The sequence below is a fragment of the Mus caroli genome, unplaced genomic scaffold, assembly GCF_978045245.1.
Source record: "Mus caroli unplaced genomic scaffold, Mus_caroli_1 scaffold_1, whole genome shotgun sequence".
Classification (NCBI taxonomy): Eukaryota; Metazoa; Chordata; class Mammalia; order Rodentia; family Muridae; genus Mus; species Mus caroli.
The window spans coordinates 75,453,422-75,478,045 of NW_028227256.1; the positions used below are offsets into that span (position 1 = coordinate 75,453,422).

The 24,624-nt window shown below is 44.6% G+C and overlaps 1 protein-coding gene across 1 annotated transcript in view; it reads left to right on the forward strand.

Moving 5' to 3' along the window:
• Sgpp2 (sphingosine-1-phosphate phosphatase 2) overlaps positions 1–24,624 on the forward strand; it is a 109,023-nt gene that overhangs the window by 34,830 nt on the left and 49,569 nt on the right. Inside the window, exon 2 of the mRNA XM_021158469.2 lies at positions 14,531–14,689. Coding sequence (XP_021014128.1) covers positions 14,531–14,689 — 159 coding nt within the window. The remainder of the gene's footprint in view (positions 1–14,530; positions 14,690–24,624) is intronic.

Genomic DNA, 24,624 nt, shown 5'->3' on the forward strand with positions numbered 1-24,624 from the left:
TTGGCCTGACCTGAGCTTTGTGACATGAGCAAAGGTGGCCTATGGGCCTGGGCATTTGAGCAGGGAATGTGAAGATTACAGAGGCTTGGAGAAAGATCTAGAAGATGGGACTTGCTCTGTAAAGAATTCCACAGAGGGACTTGTTCTGAGAGCAGGGTCAACATGGAACTTCTAAACTACACTCCAGGTTGTAGATCCTGAGATAGAACCAGGACTGGCTGATTTTTTCTCTGAGGAGCCCTGGCGGTCTTTCAGCACCTGCCTGTGGGAATGAACTCTGTTTCCTGCCATTCCCTCTAAACCCAGAGTGGGACAACACTGGTTAGACTTGCCCTTAAAGATTCACTTCTGGAAAAATAAAATAAAACCAGCAAGAAAATGGAAGGGGACTAGTTGGGAGGAGGAAGGGATCAGCCATAAGGGGAACAAGAGAGAGCAGGGAGGACAGTGGTGAGTAGGATCAATTGAATTATAGAGAGGCTGGAGAGATGGCTCAGTGGTTAAGAATGCTGACTGCTCTTCCAGAGGACCTGAGTTCATGTCCCAGCAACCACATGGTGGCTCACAACCATCTGTAATGAGATCTGATGCCCTCTTCTGGTGTGTTTGAAGAGAATGTCAGGGTACTATCATACATAAAATAAAATACATTATATGTATGACCCTATGTACATGTATGACACTATGTACATGTATGACACTATGTACATGCATGACACTATGTACATGTATGATACTATGCACATGTATGACATTATGTACATGTATGGCATTATGTACATGTATGGCATTATGTACATGTATGGCATTATGTACATGTAGGGAAAAGTCATGAGAGCCACCATCTCCTTTTGCCTTCAAACTTTTATAGTCTCTCTCTCTGATTTTTCCTGGGAATATATAAATAAATGTCTAGGTGAGGCATCAAGACTGACCAAAAATAAAATTCTACTCAGGTCTAGCTTGGCAGGCCAATGAATTGAATTGAAATTACCTCTAGAATAATGGATAAGGGGTTTGCTACAGGGCTGTGGGCAACACTACTAAGGAGTTCCACTCCTCACAATTGTGAACTGTTTATGAATTTTTAGACGAGATGTGCCACTTATATGCCATCTTGTGAACCACAGGTCAGAGGTCAGCTTTGGGCATCATTCCTAAGTAGCTGTCTACCTTGTTGGGTTTTGTTGTTGTTGTTGGTTGGTTTTTTTGTTTTTTGTTTTTTGGAGTTTTTTTTTTTGCCAGGATCACCCATTGGCCTGCAGCTCTCCAGTTAGGCTCTGCTGGCTGGCCATCACCTCTCCAAGTCTGGGATTATGAGTGCATGCCACAAAGCCTGGCTTTTTAAACATGAATTCTGAGAATCAGTTTTGAATGCCTTTTCTGACAGACAGGTAATTGCAGTTGCTCTGGTGATCAACAGCAAAAGTCATACTCAGGAGACAGTTCTATAGGCCATCCCTAGGACTCCAGGTGTAGCCCATGGAGAACTTTCCTGGTATGGGTGGAGATCCGGAGCCCCAGAACTTCAAAAAATGAAAATAAAAGAAAAAAAATTAAGCAAAACATCTGTAAGCAGTTTTTGTTCACAGTTGTAACAGGATCTCAGTGTGTTCTGGAGTGTAATGGATTCTTAGTGGAAACAGCTCACACTGTTCTGCTCATCTATTAGCCCTTTCACACTTCAATGTGTGATAGAAGCATGAGAGACCCTCGTCACAATTCCAGGGGACTCTAGATCCAAATGGGGCTAGGATTCCGAATTTGTAAGTGACATCCATGCTGCTGTCTGGAAGCCACACTTCAATGGACAAGGGCTTAGATGCTACTGAAGACATCCTTTTAACTAGAGAAGTGCCCATACATGGCAGTCTGATGAGATGTATAACTGGTTTAATATGGCAGTCTTCTCTGATGGGGGTGATGGGTGGGGACCTCCATCAGCCACCTTCTTTATGTTTTCTTTTTTGAGAAGGGTCTCACTATGTAGCCCTGGCTGACCTGGAACTTGATATGTAGTCCAGACTGTCCTTAAACTCCAAAAGATCCTCCTACTTCTGCCTCCTGGGTACTGGGATCAAAGGCGTGTGCTACCACCCCTGACTCTATCAGCCATTCTGACATGAAGGTACAAGACTTCAAATGTTCTTTTTCTTCCTTCCAAGTCTTTGAACCCACAGTCACCCGGATTTGTTGTTTCCCTTGGATGTGCAGAGACGACAGAGACAAGCCATTAAGGTCTAGTTTCCTTCCTTACTGAGAAGTCATAGTTCTTGTGCCATTTCTGACACATCAGGATCATCAGCTGAGGTCAGCCAGTACTTTCTGGAAAGCATCTTCCTGTGGGAAGCAATGAGAACCACAGTCAGCACACTTGGCCATCCCTGAGGTCTGTGTCTGTAGGTGTAGGAACCACAGTCTGTGTTTACTGTGCAGGAATCCCCAGTGTCCTCCGCCGGTGGTGCTGGATCCTGGATGAAGCCCAGAGCCTGCGGGAGAATTCAGGGTGGGTCAGCCCTCAGCCTGTGGCATTCAGTTGCCATCCATGAAAGAAAGACTCACTTTCTCTGGGTTTCATCAAATTGTTTTGGTTCCTGTGGTTTCTTACTAAATAACTATCATCAAATCCCACATGGCAAAGCCAAGGCCTGACACAGACGCGGGCATTACTCATCTTCTGGATGGACCGCGAGGCTCGCTGAGTTCTCGGTTTTAATTTCAGATAGAAGATGGGAGCATGCAGAGGTCACTCACAGGCAGAGCCTCCTTCCCTCTTCCTCTCTGTCAAAATCTGAGTCACCCTTCTAAGATAATTTCCTTGCCTCTTTCTCTTCCATCCTGATTTTCTCTCTCTTCTCTTAAATTTGTTTGCTTTCTTTGCTGTATATCCCACCAAGAGCAGATAGCCTTCTGTAATCCTTTCCCTTTATACTATCAATCGAAATAATGCAAGCACTCCTACTATTGATTAAGTAGGAACCATGTGTCTGATTCACCACATGTGTTCGCCATGTGCATTGATTTGGTCTTCCCAGTGCCTTGATAAGGGAAGCTGCTTTTGCAGGCTCACAGCAGAACATGGCAGCTCAGAAGTGTCCAACAGATCTGCCATTAGGTCCAGGGTGTCAGAACACCCAGACCCTCTGAGGTTCTCCTCTCCTTGTAACTCAGCCAAAGGTTGCAGCAAGTTGAGTAGGCTTATGGACTTCCCACCCACAGAGGGCTTGACCTCACCTGCTGTAAGATGGATACAGAATGGTTCTTCTGCCTTGGTTCATGGTATGGCTCATGCCTTCTCAAGTCAGACTTCATTTCTTCAGCGGCATGCCTGAGCTGTGTCCCTTAGATGACCTTAAAGTTTACCCCCAAAGCTTTTGCACAGGATGAAAGAGTCAGGCACGGTGGTACAGTACTGCACATGGTGAGAGGGAGGAGGCAGGAAGCAAGGCTGAAAGACTTTAAGGTCTTGGGAAGATTCAGAGAGCACTGTCAGTGTGAATGTGTGAGAGAGTAGAATACAAAACACGATGCTTCCATGTGCTCTTGCAGGTGGGGGCAAGGAAGTCTAGCTGGAAGTGTCTTTGGTCATGTAACCACTAGTGCTTAGGGGACTTCTTGGGTGCCCTTGCCAGCCTTTGCCTCCTCTGACACAAGGGTGAAGGAAAAAATGCAATGCAGCAAAGATGGAGTCAATGTAGAATATGTTCCAGTACTTCAGAGACTGAGGCAAGCAGAACTCTGAGTTTGAGGCCAGCCCAGTCTGCAGAGTGAATTCCAGGATAGCCAGGGCTACACAGAGAAACCATTTCTTGAAAACAAAACAAAAGTCCTCAGACCTAGTAAAAGGCTCAGGGCATGTTAAGTAATGCTACAACATTTAAGATGAACGCAGTCACAGTTGAGTGCAAACACCTATATCCACCCAGGGCTTTGCAGTGGGAGGGGACAGCAGACATGTTCAAAGAGGCTGAACCTGAGGGGTGGGACAATGGGTAAAGTTGGCTTTTGCTTTTGACTTTTCAAATGGTTCCAAGTGAAATGTGTTCATCAGAAAAGCAAGGGCTAAATCAGATACCAGGGAAGAAAAAGAAATATACAAAACTCAAGCTTTCGTCTCAAAAATAAAAGTTAAAAAGATAGGTCACGGGGCACAAAGAAACCAGAGAGTCAGCAACGGACTGGGTGGGGGAGCCCATTGTTTCTTCATTGCGTGCTGTTTCTTTAGTGTTCCTTTTATGTGTGTATACACAATTTCAAAGCTCTTCCTGAGTTTATTTTTGTGACTCGTGATTTTAAGCTCCATTAGACCCACCCTTCCAGTGGGGAGCAACAATTTGAAACTGTGGAGGAGGCTGAAGGGGAGCCTTACAGGCAGAAAAGACTTAGGAAGGGTATGGGGAAGGCCAGGCCCTCTGGATGGAATGCCCTCTCCTGTTGCCAGCATGTCCTTCCCAGTCTGGTCCATCCCGGCGCCACAATGATGTCTGCTGCCGAAAAGTGACAAGTCATCCCTGGGAAGGTGGGATGGATCAAAGAGGGAAAATGTTCCCCAAGCCCTGTCTTGTTCTTACCCTCCTGGGTTCTTTTAGACTCGTAGAAAGTGGAAAGGAGATTTAAGATATGGGAGAGGGGGTGTCCTGTGGCGCAACTACCTTTGTGCTCCATCCTTCTCTGTGGCACACACACACTTCTCACATGAGAGTCCTGGATAGAAAAAGTAGCCAGCTAGAAGCTCTGTACCCAAGGAAGAAGGTAGTCCTCAGATAAAACCTTGGCTTGGTATTGAGGTAATTGGGTTTTAGATTTGTTACCATTAATTTTAATGTTTGCTTTTAACTCCAACACGAGTAAAAAGACTATTAAGGAGAAAAATCTCACACATGTCTGAAGAGCTGTTTTATGCCTTGGTGACTTCTTTTAAAGTTTTAGAAAATGTTTTTGAAGACGGCAGTGTGATGCTGGGTGCCATGGTACATACCTGTAATCCTCTCTCAGGGAGCTGAGAGAGAGAGGACGGTTTGAGGCCAGGTGGGGCTTTATCAAAACTGGAAAAAAAAAAAAACTGAAGGCAAGGCAAACCAAACCAAGGAAGGAAAGAATGATGGAGGGAAGACAAGGAAGGAAGGATGGAGGAATTAGGGCTCAGTGGTACATCTATTACCTAGTATTGCAAAGTCCAGGGTTTGCTCATTCAAACTGGAAAAAAAAATTCTTTAGAGGGAATTTAGACCAGATAGGGACATAAAGCAAAGTTAAAGGAGACAGCCAACCCTGCCATGTCTGTGTTCTTCATTCTGCAACACCCCCAACAGTGTGTGTGTGTGTTCACGCGCGTGCGCAGTCACAAGAACACTTGAGTATGTTGAGGGGGAGTGGAATTTTCCAGATTAGAACTAATGAACCCACGTTCGTGCGACTCCTTCTTGAACATCACCTCAATCTTCCAAATGTCATTTTGATAAGTTAATATAAACAAATCAGAAACATCTGCAGCACACATACCCCCAACACACAAGAGCTTAAAATTAAATGGAAAAAATATTTGGCACAAGTGTTTTGGGTTTTAGCGGATCGAGAATGTTTTGAAAAATAGTCCTAAGACGTCTTGGAAGTCTGAAGGACAGCTGGCTGGCTCTCCTTTTAGAAATGGCACTGGTTATTTCTGTTCTCTGTGTCACCCCACCCCCACTGCTCTTCTGATCTGTGGAGGGAATGCTCTTGCCGAGGCTCAGGTCTCTGTCCTCTGGAAGGTCTGTGCACCGTCCTCCCCTGCAGAAGCTGATGGTTCTCTCTCCTTAACCCATCCTTTGATTCTGTTCTTAAGCAAACCCAAAACTCTGGATTTTAGGCTGGGGGGGGTAGGGGAGGTGTTAAAAAAAATCATAAGGAAGCAAGATTGTGTCTAATTGCAAGACCCAGTTCTAGACTCAGGTTCAAGGTCACAGAAAACCTAGATCACTGTATCCTGCTATTTAGGTTTTCCCAATTGGTAGCCCAGGCTCACCGTTGCTGATGATACCCAACACAGACACTATTCCTTGAGAAAAAGACAGAGAAGGTGTCAGCTGTTCCGAGGATGAGCTGAGATCTGAAGGATCAGCCAGGAGAAAACCCACAGTTGGGTGGTATAAGGGCTATAACTACCATTCTTAAAAGCTGCACAATACCCAGAGCCCTTCACCCTCTCTGGTAGTCTTGGTTTTAGACAGAGGGGCCTTGAGAGAGGCCAACGAAGCAGACGAAAACGGTTAGTGTGCTGTTTTCTCTCCAGCTTTTGTCCTAAGAAGTCGCCCTTCCATGTTAAGGCAGCAGGTAGATGGCCCAGCTGTAGTCTGAAAGATGTAAACCTTTGCGTCCTCTCATTTCTTCTGCGTTGCCCCTTCCTTCTTTTTCTTTGCCATCTTTTTTGGTGATCACCATTGTTTTCCTTATGGGCTAGAAAGCCTTGATTGCCTAATGTTAAAAAGAAAATAGCACTTGGGCGGCAGAGGCAGGTGGATTTCTGAGTTCGAGGCCAGCCTGGTCTACAAAGTGAGTTCTAGGACAGCCAGGGCTATACAGAGAAATGAGAGAGAAGCTGGGTGTGGTGGCACACGCCTTTAGTCCCAGCACTCGGGAGGCAGAGACAGGCGGATTTCTGAGTTCACGGCCAGCCTGGTCTACAAAGTGAGTTCCAGGACAGCCAGGGCTACACAAAGAAACCCTGTCTCAAAAAAAAAAAAAAAAAAAACAGAGAGAGAGAGAGAGAAAGGAAGGAAGGAATGAAGGAAAGAAAGAAGGAAGGAAGGAAGGAAGGAAGGAAGAAAGAAAGAAAGAAAGAAAGAAAGAAAGAAAGAAAGAAAGAAAGAAAGAAAAAGAAAATAGCACTTAAAAGCAGTATAAACATGCTTGCTGATAGAGTTGTGTCAGGAGAAGACATGACTGCCTCCGGGCAAAGTCTCCCCCCAGCTTTTGAGATCATCATTGCTAATGATATTTTCCTGTTAAATTTAATTTTCATTTGTTTACCTTTTGGTCCTTGAGCTTATGATCAGGCTCACTCTAAGTGTGCTACACTCTCACTGGGCTGCACCCCAAGTCATCTCTATGGATGTTAAGAAATTTAAGAAATAAGAGGAAAATATAGATTAAGTCATAACTCTCTTAGCCTCTTTAAAAAATATCCCAATAACCAGGGTATGTTTATATACACATATAAACAAAGCATTTAGGGAGTTTGAGGCTAGCCTGGGCTACATGGTGAATTCCAAGATAGCCTGGATCTCTCTCTCTCTGGAAACAACCACAACAAATGCTCCATCAACATGCTACTGTTCCTCAGGTGTCATTCCCAAACTTCGACTGGACGTAGCATCTGCATCTAACTTCATCCCGGTCATTCATGCATACCCCTTACCTAGCACAAGCCACTTGCTGTGTAGGAGGACATTTACTAAATGTCTGTCTCTGGCCTCCAGTGCCTGCCCTCCATCCAGAGTTCAGCTCTCAGGCTACTGCTTGAAGACAATCTTTGACATATGAGTATCAATCATCCTGTAAGCACGCTGCTGTCTGTGATGTTATTATGCTATAAAGGGGAGAACCCCAAGAGGGGCCTGGGTGGCTGCTGCTCCCCCTACTGCTGCCCCCACTGCTACTGGTCCCTGCCATTGTATTTGTTTGCCATTTTGCTCTTTTTTGCTGAATTGCTGGTTTGCTGCTTGATGGGTTTCTGGATTGCTGGTATTATCTATCCTGATGACAAGATTGGCCTCTAGGAACTCAATGACCCTAATCAGCAGGAAGCAATCTAAAGAGGTCTATACCCCTTTCCCCTCTAACCTTCTGTCTCACTTACTGAGTGTCCTGGGGTTGGGAGGGATTGAAGTGGAGAAAGGTGGTGGTGGCTATAAGAACCCAATAAAGTAGCCAAAAAATATGGTTACACCCAGCCTCTCAGAAAAGAGCTAGGGGGGCCAAGACTTTGTGAGACGCCATGTTCCTCATATTTAACCTTCCTCAGGCCTGTGCTTTGAGTAGAAATTCTGACTGAAAACAGAGTATGAGCCAGCAAAACCAACAAGAGGATTTTAACCCTTGGTCTCTTGTTTTCAGGGGCACCAATCCCCACAGAAAAACATTTCCCCAGTGACTTCCTGGTCCAGTGAGAAATATCTATATCCCATATGCTGACCTCTGCCTCCTCCCATAACTGCAAGAGTTGCCTACTTTGATAATGACCTTGGGTGAGCTTGGAGCAATGGAACAACCGCTGATGATAATGAGTCAGAGGCCCAGATAGGTTAAGGCGTATCCATTCCTGAAGGTATAGGTAGAAATGGCAGAAGATTCCCCACCCAGTCAGCTTGTGTTAGAAAAGGCAAAATTTAGAATTTCCAGCGTTGATCTTAATGTTGCTATACTCTTCTCTGAGATTTTTATTTCACCTTGAAAAAAAAAATGAGATTTCTGTTTTAGTTAAGTATAAAAGTAAACAGTGCCATAGAGCCCCTCCAAAAGGGAGGCTTGGCTTTTAGGCCAGGGTTAAGGTGGTATAAATGTCCTTGTTAGGGCAACAAATGAGGCTCCTTTTCTGTGTTATGCAGGTCCGAGAGGGCAAGATTGGTCTTCAAACATGTGACCCCCCCCTTTACTAATTTTGGATATCCTATCCAGAAATTATGTAAACTTCCCCCAAATCAAGGACAAGAGCTCCAAGCCAGCTTATTTTATTCTGCTAATGAGTCCATCCTCTGGTCATGAGTTCTTCCTTTCTGACCTTCTGTAGGGAGGTGCCTGACTCCACTCCATTCTTGCACTTATCTGTAGCAGGATTCCCCAGAGGCTGTGTTTTGCTCAACATTTTAATCCGTTGCTTTCGTTACAATACCTTGTACTCTTGTCGACACTTGTTGTGTCCTTTATGGCCAAAGGTTAAATCTGAGTCTTACTTTTGTATTTTGAAATCCTTCACACTTTATCCTTATTACTGAGGGTGTGACCCAGGCCCACCAGTGTGCGTCACTGAGAAATTGCCTCCCATTGCCATAGTGTGTTCTGTAAAAGACCTTTAGGTGTTAAAGTCATTTAAACATAAGTGTGTAATGGGTTTCACTGGGAATAAGCTCCTGGTACTGTCCCTGATGAAGGTGACCTGCTTAGATGTGGAGTCTGTCCTATGGATGTCTTGAACTTGACCTTTGGAAGAAGGAAAGAGAATACAGGTCACACGGCCTTGTTGCAAGGTAGGTTCTCAGAGTTCATCAGATGCCTTAGAGACCTCAAGGGTGGGTTGGAGTGCGTATAGCCTACATATTTTGGGACCAAAGGTTAATAACAGGAAGTTGATATCTGGGCCAGGAAGAGACTAAGCTCAGTGGTTTGCAAACTGATTGCCAAACTGTCCTGACAGATACTGTTGAGGACTTTGGATGAGTAAGGGAAATGTAGCCCAAGACAGGTTTTCCAGGCCTTTCCACACTTTCAACCTATTAGAACAGACATTCCGTTTTATTATGTAACAGCTGTGAGGCAACATCGTATCTAATGCATTGTTTCTTCCTTTAGTCTCCCCATCATTTTAACCATACAATCAAAAGCAACTATGGGCAGGCGTGGTGGTACTCACCCAATAATCCCCCAGGTCAAGTGAGGCAGGAGGATTACCAGTTTGAAATCGGTAGTACTTGGTCTGAGAGCGATGGCGAGGAACTCATCTCAGATGTAGACACTTTAAAAATAAAATGACTGAGCCTTCTATGCTGTCCTTTACATTCTTCCCTGCTAAGGCCAGCACAGGGCGGACCTCCCCAAGGTCATACTTTGTTTTGACTAAAAGCCATTTCTTGTGTTCGCCTCTGAAAGCCTGGGCTGGCTGCCAGATCTGCTGGTCATTTGTCTCTCTGCCGTCTGGATCAGCCACACTGACCTAGGTGGATATTTTTGGCGTTTAGAACTCCTGGGTTTGTGTTTAGAAAACAAGATGCTGCTCAGATATTCTGAACACACAGCTGAGTCAGGAAGCCGTCCATACTGGGCACTGGCTGTCTCCTCAGGCAGCCAGCCGGGGTCCTGTTGCTTTCTTACTATTCAGGCACTGACAGCAACCCTGAAGGTTAGACTACCTGCAAACAGCAGCGGCTTCTCTCCAGAGACACGATGGGAACCCTGATATAGGAGAATGCACATTTGGAGAATCCGTAGCCAAACAGAAAAGGCGTGATAAGAGAACTAAGATCACAGGAAAACAAAATGCCCCCGGAAAACACAATCAATCTGAAAGATCCACTGGTGACAAAAAAAAAAAAAAAAAAAAAAAAAAAAAAAAAAACGATACACAGCCTGGAGTAAAGCCTGCGGGGTAATTCCCATTTTATTACCCTGTTTGCCAGACATTCCTATTTGGCTGTGTGGCAGATGGTACGAACCAAAAAGCATTTATCTTTTGTTTTAATAACAGAAAATATCATGACATGTATTGAACTGGAAGGGGCAAAAAGATCACAGTACAGAAGCCATATGCCAAGGACAAGGGGAAATCACACGCAATATTTTAAGAGCTGTTCTCTGGCAACCTTCCATGTCTCTCTTCAGCACCATCTCACTCTTCTGTAACGTGGCATGTTCATCTCTGTGTCTCCTAAACAAAGACCCCAGAACATGGCGCCAGCACGTGGGCCATCAGGCCACTTACACGCGGCAAGCTGGGAACAGGGGAGTAGAGATTGGGGTGAGGACTCCTTTCTTCTCCTTGTTCCCCTCCTCTCATTCCTCTTCACTCTCCATCTCTATTTCTAACCCTTATTCTTGTCTCTTCAGTGGTTCCTGAGAAGACCGATGTAGCGAATCGGAGAATCGGAACTCTGGTTCCTTCCTAAGCTATAGTGAAGCCCTGTACACTGAGATCTCCTGCAAGGGAAAGTCCTAATTATAAACAGTTGTGTATGTGTGAATGAGCATGCCCGTGTGCCATGGTGTAGTCGTGTGGAGGTCAGAGGACAACCTTGAGTGTCTGTCTTCACCTTCCACCTTGCTGGAGCCATTTCTTTGTTGTTCACTGCTGTATACTGTAGGTTCCTTGGCCCATGAGTCTCTGAAGAACCTCCCGTCTCTGCCTTCTACCTGTCTTGCCATAGGGGTGCTGACATTACAGGTGCTCGTTGTCTTAGGGTCTCTGTTGCTGCGACGAGGAAACACAGTGACCAAAAGGCAAGTTGGGGAGGAAAGGGTTTATTTGATTTACACTTCTGTGTCACTGTTCATCACCAAAAGAAGTTGGGACAGGAACTAAAGCAGGATAAGAACCTGGAGGCAGGAGCTGATGCAGAAGGCATGGAGGAATGGTGCTTTCTGGCTTGCTTCCCTTGGCTTGCTCAGCTTGCTTTCTCATAGAACCCAGAACCCCCAACCCAGGAATGGCACCACCCACAATGGGCTGGGCCCTCTGCCATTGATCACTAATTGATAAAATGCCTTACAGCTGGATCTGTTGGAGGCAGTTCCTCACCTGACAATCGGTCTGATGACTCTGATAGCTTGTGTCAAGTTAACACAAAGCAAGCCAGTATCCTCAAGAAGCCTTTGGCTCTCGATAGGTTCTAGAGATCTCTCGACTCAGGTCCTCAATTTGCACAGCAAATGCTTTACCTGCTGAATCATATCCCCAGCTCAGAATCTAGAGTCTTTTTGTAAAAAGATAAGCATCTATCACTCTACTTGGGTACCTATAACCAAGACTTTAGTGGTGAAGTTACTTGTTTCCAGAAATGTTACCTGAACAATTCCTTTTGTGCACCATTGTCTTTCTTAGGGTCGCTCTGCTGCCATTCAATCTCAATTCATTTAGAAGTAAATTTCACCCCTGTGAGTGAGGGCTACTCTCCTCCTTTTAACATACAGGATGCGACACGGGTACAAGAAACCATATTCAGGGCAAACCGTTGTGCCTCTTGACTTGAGTCTGAATTCTCAAACTAAAGATGACTGGTTCTAGTACATCCAGACCCTCTTCTTAATGCAAAAGGCATTTAACTTTCGCTCTGTGTTCCAGGGTGCTGAGGGGGGAGGCAGAGACACTGGAATAAAAACCAGAGCCTCTCAGAAAGGAAAAGGAGAAGAGATGCATACCTGGAAGAGAGCCAGTCGTATTAAGTATAGCTATATTTGTGCAGTTTCAAGGTCGTATTCATTTTAATGCCTAAAATATAAAAGTATTGTTGGCTATTTTCAAGGACTTCAAAATATTGGCCCTTTAAAAATCTATTTCCGACAAATTGTCCTCCAAGGTGCCCCTCAGCCGATGAGAGCTCCTCCCACACCTGCTCTCTGGAATATCCCCAGGTCACAGTGTAGCTACTGAGCCTTGTATACAGGCAGAGGATGAGTGTCTTCAGAATAGACACATATGACTTTTCCCCTGTCTCCCTCTGGGGATTAAAAGACCTCCAGCTCTGCATAAAACAAAGCAAAATTGCAGAGCTGTAAGTCTTTAGGAAGCCAGCCTGTCTGCTGGTGTCCACTCCCTCCTCATTTTCAGTGTTTGTATTTCAGTTTTAGAATGTGTATGACTTTCAGTCCATTAAAATTCTGCTTTACAAGTCTGACATCATGCCTGTCACATGCCTGTATGTAGTCCTAGCACACGGGAAGTCAAGACAGATGACTGTCAGTTTTCAAGCAACTTGTGCTACAGAGAGCTCCAGGCCAGCCGAAGTTACATAAATAGTGAAGCCAGAGAGGCTGGAAAGTGTCTCCAGAGAGGGAGGAAAGAAAGGGGAGAGAGACAGAGACAGAGAGATAAGATTTTTCTTTATTTTCTTTCTTTTTTTTTTTTTGGTTCACTTAAAAAGTAAAATGTTTTATTGTTAAATTTGTCATTAATATACCATAATATGAAAGTGTTTACTGTGGTATTTTACTTTCATTTTTGTTGCTGTGACAAAATACTATGACAAAAATCAAATACATGGAAAAAAGTTTCAGTTCACAAATCTAGATTTTAGTCCATTGATGTGGGGACATGAAGACAAAATTACAAGCAGAGAAAAGGAATGGAAACATAGTTGCTTGTGCTCTGTTCTATTTCTCCACTCCTAAACAGCTCAGGACTCTCTGCCTAGGGAGTAGTGCTGCCTACCATGGGCTTGTCTTCCCACATCAATTAACTTAATTAAGACAATCTCTACAGACATGCCCACAGGCCAACCCAAGGTAGAATGTATCTGGTTGACATTCCCTTTCCTGATAGTCTAACTTATGTCAAGTTGACATTTAAAGCAATTGCATTTGTATTGTATTAAGTGCATTGTCTGCTTGGTCCTGGCACTTCCCCCTTTCACTCATTCAAGGATAAGGTACAGACAGGGGATGGATGATAAATTTTGAGAACATTTTAATATTCCCTACATGTACTAGCTATATTTTTTACACCATTCTTGGTGTGACTTTATTAGTCCTATTTAAAATATGAACTAAAATGTAGTGGCAAATCCTTTTCTACTGTCCCTAGGTTAGTTACCTATTGCTATTAAAACAACTTACTCCTAACTTAGTGTCTTAAGACAATGGAAACTTATTCTCTTAAACCTCTGGTAGTTAGAAGCCTAAAATAGACCTTTATTGACTGAAATCAGCTTGTCACCAAGGTCACCAAATTCCTTCTTGAGACTCAAGAGAGAAGTCTGTTTCCTTACTTTAAACTTTCAGAGAACAAGCACCTTGCACCCTTGCCTTTGGCTCCTTCCTGCATCATCAAAGCTAGCCATGCACTATCTCCATCCTGGTCTTTGATTCTGTCATTCCTGACCCCTTCGTCCTCTTTATCTTAAATGATACAAATGGAGAAAGTTTATTTAAAAAGAGAAAAGACTTGTCCAACAGTGGAAGTGGGCTTCTCAGCTGGGAAAACAGGTCAAAAGCTTGGTGTCACACCTTCACTGCATCTTGTCAAGGATCCCCGTGACCACAGAGCCCACATGGAAGACTCAGGAAATCATTTCTACCCCCTCTTCATTGTCTGGTTATGTCTGCAAAGCCAGCTTTTCTCTGTAAGGGGATGTAGCCACATGTTCTAGAGACTACTACAGGATGGAGTCTGTACCATACCATCCTGACTGTGCTGTTCTCACCTGTCCTCAGAAGCTAAGCAGGGTTACGTCTGCTTGGGACTGAGATGGGTTGAGTGGACATCTTTGAGAAAAGCCCCATTTTCCCATCTGAATTCAGGAACCCATATAGTACCGGCTCCCTCTGGACCTCCTCCGGGTCTCTAGCCCTCTATACATACAAGATAGAGGCGTGGTTTCTTTGGTGTGTGTTAGTGTATGGAGAGAGGGGAGCTTCTGGTACTTCTGCCTTTGATGCTTTGTATTTAATCTTACAAAAATAAACAAACCCCCAAAACAACAACAACCACCAAGAAATGCTAAGGTCTCCTATGCTTCTGTGTGTAAGTGGGGCTGATGGATATCCATCGATGATATAGGCTGACTGTCTCTTACTGAGACAGGAGGATGCAGCATCCTGGTGATAAGTTTGGGGCTTTGTCTTTCAGGCTTCTGGAGAGGAGCATGTGGTGAAGAATTATTTCTACTATTACCTGTTCCGGTTTTCAGCCGCTTTGGGCCAGGAAGTGTTCTACATCACGTTTCTCCCTTTCACCCACTGGAATATCGACCCTAATTTGTCCAGAAGATTGGTTGTGATATGGGTTGTAAGTATCTTGTCGTTATTACTATTCATTGATTGCAGACACATCTAAGGTCTTGAATACCTGTCTTAGTATGCAAGTATCTTGCACAGGTGGTCTTTCTTTTTTTCAAACCACTTATAGGAGAATTTGTTGGCTGGTCTATTTTAGGGAGTGCACAGAATAAAGGCATCTTATTTGTAATAATCAGACCAACCTGTGACTTCATGTACTTTGGTGTTCCCAGTCTTGTAAGTAAACAAGATTAGAGGAAAGAGATAAGAGAATGAACAGGAAACAAAGGAGCTTTGTATGAAACCTGTGGGGATGTGGGGTAAAACCTTCCAAGAGGCTATTGTAGTAAAATTTGATCAAAATCTAACTGGAATCTGTAGTGTAGAAATTCCAAGAAGTGGGAAGCAATAACTCTTCATACGATCGAAGAATCAAAGCATCTGAGGCCGAGTGCCTAGCTATAGGGCAGCAGTTCTCAACCTGTGGGTGGTGACCTCTTTGGGGATGGGGCCGGAGTCAAACAACCCATTCACAGGGGTCACATATCTGATATCCCAGGTATCAGGTATTTACATTGTGATTCATAAGAGTAGCAAAATTATAGTTATGAAGTGGCAACAAACGGTAATTTGATGGTTGGGGTCACCACATCATGAGGAACTGTATTAAAGGGTTGCAGCATTAGGAAGGTTGAGAAGCACTGCTGTAGGGAGTAACATAGTACGACAAGCCCTGTGTACAGTAGGACTCCTTTCTGCTGTTTCCTCTGTATGATAATCTCTTAGCCTTGCTTGGGAGAAAGTCCTGGGTGTTTTTGCTTTTGCATAGGTAGGTGTGTGTGTGTGTGTGTGTGTGTGTGTGTGTGTGTGTTCTCATGCTCACATGTGTGGGTGCATGTGTGTGGAAGACAGAGATTGTCCCCCTCAGTCACTCTACTTTTCTATGTGTGTGTGCAATGCCCTGCGTGTAAATACTCAAGCATGTGGGATATATATACATGTGTGTGCATGTGTACAACTATGTACGTGCAAGCTAAAGGAGTCACTGTAATAGTACCTTATATATATATTTTTTGAGACAAGGTGCTTTGTCTCCTGATCTAGCCTCAAACTCACTATTTTCCTAAGGCTAGGATTATAGGAATGCACTACCAGTCTTGGCTTTATTCATTCAATATTGCGGATTGACCCCAGGGCCTTACCTCTGTATTAAATGAGCTTCCTTCCCAACCTGGCTTAGACATCTTTTTTTTTCCTACTTTCCTTGACAAAATGGTATTTTATCCCAGCAGATTTAGACAAGCATTTTGTTAAGTGAGCTGAAAAATACTAAATCGTTGTTTCCCTTTCCTGTTCCATATAAGTATTTTTAAACTGTGTCCATGATTGTGCCTTCTGATTAGAATTCCCACAGGGAGAGACAGTTGTGCTCTGGAAGATGAGCCAACATCTGAAGTGTGATTGTCTGAGCTCTTGGCTTGCATTTGGATGCAATGACTCCCCCCGCCAAGGTATTTCATGGCATTTGTTGATAAAATATAAGTGTAAAAAATGGGTACATCTATAAGAATTAAAATTGGTAAAATATAGAAAAAATAAAAGATGAGAGCCCAGGTTAGCCTTAATAGAACATGCTGATTCAAAGGTGAATCACAGGTTGGTCTTTGAACTTGGTCTTTACCGGGGTTAGGGATATATCTCAGTAGTACAAGTATTAAAGAGGTTTTTTTTTTTTTTTTGAGCTATCTCATGATGTAGCCTTGGCTGGCCTGAAACTCACTGTGTAGACCACGTTGGCCTTGAACGCATAGAGATCTGCTTGCCTCTGCCTTCCTAGTGCCAGGGTTAAGGGAGTGTACCACCACATCTGACTGCTCAGTGGTACAAGGGCTTGCCTGGCATAAATAAGACCCTGGGGTTGCACCCTAGTATTAAGTAAAAAGAGCATTTGCATGCCTTTTTCTGGATGTTCCCTTTGCTCTATTTATATACTTAAAATTTTATGTATTTATTTTTTGTTCATGTTTATAAGTGTTGAAGGTGCTACAGTATGTGTGCAGAGGTCAGAGGGCAAGCTAAGGAAGTCAGTACTCTTCCAAGGCTGGGCTACAGGGGCTTGAGCTCAGCACATCAGCATTTTTGCTAGGTGCTTTTACCTGCTGAGTCATCTTTCTAGCTCCTTTCTCTGTAGTTCAGGCACGAATGTCATCCTTCCCCACTGTCTTACCCTTTGTGACCTCTTGGCTTCTTTTAAGCCATTTGGGTTTGAGGTGTCTGTCTTCTGGCACTTAATGTTTCTGGCCTGCAGTTTTCCTGTCCCTAAATAGCTTGCTCAGCAAGGACCAACTTTTGGGAAACCCAGTCCTTGCTGTTTGAATTCTGGTTCAGCTACAATTTATCTTTGTGGTTTTCCTTGCCCCACCCCCTAGTCAGTTTTAAAGAATGTATTATCAAAAATATATTCCCGCTTATCTAACATATGTACATTATTTTAAAGAGTGTGTTATCATACCTAGACCGTTTCATTTTTTTCTGATGATATTATAAGCTCTTTGTTGATTCTGGCAGTTTCTAAGCAGGACCACCTTCCCCCCTAATAACTCATGGCGTTTGACTGTTTCCCTGATCAGAAGCGAGGCGTGGTCCTGATGAGATGAAGGAGGGGGAGGGTTTGCTCCCACCTTCATCACAGCTAGGAGGTTAGGGCAGAGGCTCATGGTCCTAAAAGGAGCACCTGGCTGATGTGACCTAGGTTTCTGTGTCTTTGTTCCCAGCAACACTAGGCTGCTCAAAGTCAATCAGAGAAGTGGGGTATGGTCTAAGCTTGCAGGGAATCCAGGAACCAAAACCTGAGAGGGCTGATGGCTGGTGTCGTTGTCAGGCACAACACAGCTGTGACTCTTAGCTCTGCCTCCTGCTGTCAGTATGAAGGTTTCTGTCTTATTTCCAATTTTCAGGACAGTTCCATCCCACAAACTCATGCATCGGTGGCCAGTCCCTTAGACTGGCTGTTCTTGGTACAAACAGCTGTGGTCAGGGGTGGGGAGAGATCACTGACTGGGGAGCCAGTGCTGTGGACCAGGCTCTGGAACAAGAGGGGACCCGTCTGATGCAATACAAAACAGAAACCCTGTTGGAGGCGTGTAGTGATTCTAGCCTGCAGACCCCACTGATTTAAGGACACAACTAGAGACCCCTGGAGGCTTGTCCCATGGTCACACATGTGCTATGTATGTGACACGTAAAAGAGGCATCCTCTAATGTTCAGGAAGGAGGAAAGGGGCAAAAGTCTGTTGGAACGACATTGGAGAAGTGAAGTTTTTGTGATGTGATGTGCTGTCCTCGCAGATTTCTGTCAGCATTGTGAACCCCCTCAAAATCAAACAGTTCTTTTGAAATGACTCCCAGCCAAACCTAGTGTTAAATTATTTGTAGTTTGCCTGCTGCTGTGTGCCATACAATTGAAGGGGCAGTGTAGCCAAAGCTTAATGACTTGGCAAATGTACACACCTTTTTTTTTCTTCCCCATCTTAGACACTACAGCCTGGCAGTAAGGAAAACCAGAGAAACACTCTGTTCCTCCCAGGGAGCCCTTGGGATCCTGTGCTTTCTCAACCGAGGAGCTTAAGATGGAAAGCTGAGGTTAAATTCTGGCTTTCCTAACTCTGCATGGTTACTTCCATCCAGCTAGCTGATGAGAGTATCTCGGAGCAGATCTAAAGGCCACGTGCAGTCATGTCTGCGAGCACGCTAGGGTCCTACCGCTCAGGGTTTGGTGTCTTTTTATGAATCGGGGGACCCCTGTACACCACTACAGGGTTGAAAACCTATCTAAAGAGATCAGTCTTCTCCACTGCCACCTGCTTGTCCCACAAAGGAGCTTGCCACCTGCTTATAGAGGTGTGGAGGAGGGCCTGCACCTCACACCCCCTGGCCTGGGGTCAACTTTATAGAGCCAAAGGATGCCTCGAAATGTGATTATCTCCTAATCCTCTGTTTAAACTGCTCCCACCAGTCACTTCAAACGGCTGCCTGGCTTGTTAAATTGGTTCTCACTTGAGATTAATGAGTCTTTAAGCAGAGCCAACAATGGCTAGATTGAAACCCCCTATAACTTGCCCGGAATGCAATAGAATTAGGCGTCCAGGATTCTGCCCCGTCCCTCTGAAGTAGAATGTGTAATTTAGCCTTAGTTAAATATTAAGTAAATGTCTTGCCGGGGTTGTTAGACTCAGTATATTGGTTTGGTCTTGACACATAATAGAGAAGAGTATTGGGTTTAGTGTAGGTTAACCATGAAAAACAAAGAAGCCTTAAAACTGACTCATGTGGTAGATAAATACATCTGCCTCTCTGTAATTATCACATTATCTGAAAGTGATCCCTCCCATCCCTTTTTGCTATTGGCATACATTCACTGTACATAGTGTTGTGTTTCACAGAGGCATTTTCATGGAAGCACAAAATCTACTTTGATCATGCTCCTGCCGTATGCCTTTCCCCTCTCCTCCCCTCCCCTCCTCCCCTTTCTCTCCTCCCGCTGTTGGTTCCTTTAACTCCCTTAGAGAATTTCACTTCTACCATCATGCTATATTTTTACGTGTATGTGTGTGTGTGTGTGTGTGTGTGGTGTGGTATGTGGTGTGTGTGTTACTTCATAGATCCATAAACCTGGCACCCACAAATGATAAAAAATAAAATGTGCTGACTGGAACTTCCAGGCATGATGGTTATTTTAGTTTGGTTTTTACTGCTGTGAGGAAAAAAAAAAACAAGACCAAAAGCAATGTGGGAAGGAAAGGGTTTGTTTGGTTCACAGGTTACAGGCTGGGACTCAAAGCAGGAATCTTTGGAGGAACACTGATCTCTGACTTGCTTCTCATGGCTTGCTCAGCCTGCTTTCATACTGCACCTGCCAGAGGTGGCACTGCCCTGGTGGACTGGCCAATCAATCACTAATGACAAAAGTGCTCCCATAGATCCGCCTACAGGCCAGTCCGATGGCGGTATTTTCTCCATGGAGGTTCCCTCTCTCCAGACAACTCTAGCTTGTGTCGAGTTGACAAAAAAGTAACCAGGGGGGCTGGTGAGATGGCTCAGTGGGTAAGAGCACCCGGCTGCTCTTCCGAAGGTCCAGAGTTCTAATCCCAGTAACCACATGGTGGCTCACAACCATCCGTAACGAGATCTGGCGCCCTCTTCTGGAGTGTCTGAAGACAGCTACAGTGTACTTACATGTAATAAATAAATAAATCTTTAAAAAAAAACAAAGTAACTAGGACAATGGTATACACCTGCAATCCTGGTGCTCAGAGGCGGAAGCAGTAAGACTGCATTCAAGGACAGCCTAGGCTGTTCAGTGAGGCCCTGCAGCGAGATGGGCAGAGGGAGGAAGAGGGGGAGCCAGAAGAGGGAGGGAGAGGAAGAGAGAGTATGCCCGTGAGGTTGAATGAACAACTGGGAAACATGCTCACCTGCTCCCTGTCACTGTCACCCTTAACTATTGACCTCCATCTCCTAAGCCTGAGGTGACAGACATTTCTGCCCAGTGCTCTCAACTCCTACTTCTGATGTGTCAGTGAACTTAGGAGTGGGTGGGTAATTGCCTGGACTCAGATAAGTATAAAGTCAGTTGAAACACAGACTTGGAGGAAGACCATCTTTAAAACTGTAGTTAGACTAACACTGCGTGGGGATGCAGACTTAAGGCCTGACCACATTGGGATGCAGAGTCGCCCATCTCTTTATTTCATTTCACTCTGGTGAAAGCTAAATACAATGGCTCCCCTTCCTAAACCTAATGTTAAGGAGGCTGAGGCAAGAGGATTGCTATGAGTTTGGGGCCAGCCTGGGCTATAGAGAAAGACCCTGTCTCAAAAAAGAAGACCATAAAACAAATAGTTGCTGCCAAATCATATTCAGACTGCTGGTATCAAGAACCAGTTTGGCAGATCAGCTCCAAACTCAGGAATGTCACACATAGGTGACACCTGTTGCCATGACAACCTCATACCTTCCCAGAGTCCACTTCCCACACCTACCTTTGAACAGGTTAAGTCACAGCCTAAATAAAAGACAGACCCTTCCCCACTTTTTCCCTTTGTCTTTCTCTCTTTCCCTTCTTTGTCTCCAATAAATCTCTGCCACGGGGAACTGCTTTCGTCTGTTGTGGTATGTGAGCCACTATTTTAACATATCACAGACCCCTAAATGGCAGAATGTCAGGAATCCTGTTTCTCTTTTATTCTGTGGCTCCATCATCTATCTTCAGGTACATCCGTCCCTCAGCATCTTTATAAACATACTTTCTGGGCTGGCTTTTCCCCAGAATCTATTCTGCCTATTTGTAAACTAAAAGGAAGAAACTTAGTCAGTAGGCAAGGGGGGAGGGGTGGAAATCCCTTTTATTTTCAGATAAAAATGTCAACAACTCTTTCTTAGGACAACCGAAAACCAAGCAAACAAAAACCTTAGCTGAGCTTGGTGATACAGTCCCATAATCCTATCACCTGGAGAATGGAGGTAGGAGGATGAGAGTTCAAGACCAGCTATGGGAGACTTGTCCCAAAAACCAAACCCAAACAAACAAAATCAACAACAAAAATAAAAACCAGTTTTAAATTTTCAACAGTTTCTTTATAAAGCTATATGTTCGAGGGGAGAAGGTTCCCTCAGGAGCTTTTTATAGAGCACCCACTCTATGCCAAGTGTTGTATATACCCATCGCCCCATTTTACAAAGAAAACCGACACACAAAGAGAGAGACCTGTCGAAGGAGATCCAGCTACTAGGTACAGGCAGTTGTGGTCGTACCACGTCTTCCATCCGTTGGTTCCTATCCATTTCATTATGTCACTTCAAATGGCGACAATAGTCCCTCAGAAATCTCTTTACTGCTTGGTAAGAGGGGCTCCACTTGCATCACAGATCCCCTGTGTGTTCAGTCCTTAGGCACAGGACACGAGCTGCTTTCAGTCCTTTGTGCTGTGGTTTCCTGGGATGTCTCATCCTCACTCCCACCTGCTGGCTGCTTGTCCCAGATTTTTTTTTAAACACCCCTGTTGAAAGACCAAGGCATCCCTGGAATCTGAAGGACAGTGAAGGTGAGGGGCTTTGGTACTGTGGTTTCTGAATTAGAGGGAAGGCTGCCTGCTAATCTTAGGTCCAGCTTCCATTTCTTTATCCTAATTTGCAAAGCAACCAAGTGGAAAAGACTGCCTGAAGCAAAGAATGGACCCTTTATCCTTTCAAGGAGGTGGGGCTTTGATCTGTAAGGGATTGGGCGTTTTCTCCCAAAGGTAGGCCTACTGCCAAGCATCTAGTCTCTGGGTACCTTCATCTTTCTGTATTCTTGGCCACAATGAGAGATGAGAGTGCTTAAGTCCCACATAGGTGCTGCTGTAGCATGAGATGAAAGACAAGCTTCTATACTTAAATGTTCGGTCTGGTCAGAGCTGAGGGGTTTTACTTCATATTGGCCTCTGGAATTTTCTGGACCCTCTAGGCCTGCCCATCCCTGTGAACCTAATGGCTGTCCTCTCTGATTCTTCTATCCTTTCTCTGTGCAGGATGGACTTCCCCCAGAGGCCTTCTGTCCCCTGGGAAACAGGACTCTTTAGTAAGAGCACCCTCCCACAGGGTGTCTTCATGGTGTATCTGCTCACAAACACTAGCCCCGTCTTTTTTGCTCTGCCAGCCTCTGTAACTATACACAGTGGCCAGAGCTATTGGGTTCTCTGTTAGTCTTAACCCTCAGGAAACAGAGCCTTCCTGACCCTGGCTACAGGTGTCAGCCTTCACTCACCACATTAGATCTCTCACTTTGCCTCTTGACGTCCAAAGCCCCAACCACAGCTTGGGCTGAATCCAACTCACGTGTTCTTAATCCATTCTCCTTGAGACAGAAGGCAAAGCCTTGACTGACTGCTTGTGAAAAAAAAAATAACCCTGCAAAATGTGTCAGGCTCAGCCACACTGAAGGTATGTGGCCCAGTGGGATTCTTCCGCAATCCAACTACATGCTAGTGTCCAAGACAAGAAGAGCTCTGCCTACAGTGAGGTCTGTCTCTCAGCAGGCCTGATTGGTGCTGGGCAGGGGGTGGAGCTGAGAAACACCACTGAATGGAGGATAGGCCTGTCACTCTCCTGCGCCTAAAAGCTTTAGGAGCCAAAAGGAGGGAACTGAGATTTGAAATCAGAGTGAACTGATTCTAGACTCTTGAAGCCTCTGTATCCTGCTGTTAACCTCTCTCCTGTGGTTATATTAAGCACACTTTGATGGGTTTGTGTATGTAAAAATGCTCAGTTAATTTTGCTTTTCATTCTGTAAAGAATGAGGCGCATTAAGAAAATATTGGAGGCTGTACTTGTAGCTCAGTGATAGTGCACCTGCCTAGCATGGATCAGGCCCTGGGTCCCAAGATCTGGTAGTGAAGAGTAAGGAAGAAAAGAGGAAGGAAAGAGAATCTACTGAAAAACAACAACAAAAACAAAAAACAAAAAAACTAAAGCTCTTTAAACCCTACCATATTTGTTGTTTGAGGGTTATCTATATCTGTCTGTCTGTCTGTCTTTGCAGAGATCACAGTATGCAGTCTAAGAGGCTTTGTGATAATGTAATTAACAGTAACTCTCAGTTCACGATTTAAGAAGTTAGAATGAGCAATAGGATTGGAAAAGATTCAGCAATACGTTAGTCTTGAAAAATGGAGTCAAAGCATAGTTCATGACCCTTCAGAACTAGGGGAGTTGGCTTCTAACCCTGGTGGCTTCTTGCACTGTGGTTTGTGTGACATGTGTTGCATATGTAAAGCAAGATGAGAGGCCTCATGGAGACGGAGTCAGGCCAGGAGGAGTTAGTAACTGACTCAGCTTTGGAGTTAATTGTAGTAATAACTAGCCAAACAGTACTTGTATTAAGGCCTCAGCGTTGATTGACTATAAAATGTGTGTCCAGAAGGATGCCCACAGTGTTCTTTGCTCTCTGGTAGTTTTATGCAAATATTGGTGGTCGGGCATCTTTGAGAATAGTCAGATCTCTTTAATTCTAAGTTCTGACTTCAACCATGTATCTACTCTTAAAAAAAAAAAAAAATTGCCCTGAGCCTAAGGGAGATGGCTCAGAAGATAATGTACTCCTGAGTGAGAACTGAAATTTGAATCCTCAGAATCCACACAGAATGAGGCAGGCATGGCAGCTCACCTGCAATCTAATCTCAGCTTTCAGAGGCAGAGGCAGGGGATCCCTAGAATAAGCTGGCTAGTTAGACTAGCAAATCAGCAAGCTCTGGATTAAAGTGAGATGCTTCAGTATGTAAGGCGGAGAAGGTTCAAAAAAACAGTATCACCTCGCAGTCTCAGCATACACATATGTGCCCATACATGCACATATGTGCACATACATGCACATTGCCCCCATACGTACAGTGCAAAGAATAAACTTAAAGAATACTTGCCCTGGGTCACCCACATGTCGTGGTGTTGAGTTGCCTTTGCAGTGTTCCCACGGGCCGCAGACAGGGAGGAGAGTTTACAGTAATATACAAGGGGCTCTTAGGGGTATGATGGCTGGCTCTAGCCCAGATCTGAGTCCCTGTGAAACATCTGTTCTTATGACCAAGGACAAACAAAGGACAAAGGACAGCAGTTTGGTGAGGGTGCACTCAGTGGCCTGCTATGTCCAAAGGGGGTGTGAGCAGACAGCAAGACCATGAGCTTCGCTCTCTGGGGTTGGGGGACGGGAGCGTGAGCATATACGTTCACTGTTTTCCCTGCTCTGTTCAGATTTAACTGAAAAAAGATGTTGCGTTTTCTGTTCCTTTTAACATTAAGTTTCTTCTGGCATTCCCAGGCACTGAAATCGGAGGGAGGAGGGGGGCAGTGTTTTGTTCAGTTTGAAAGTGCTCTTCAAACATAACAGCAGTTAGACTCTGTTGGATGGAGAGT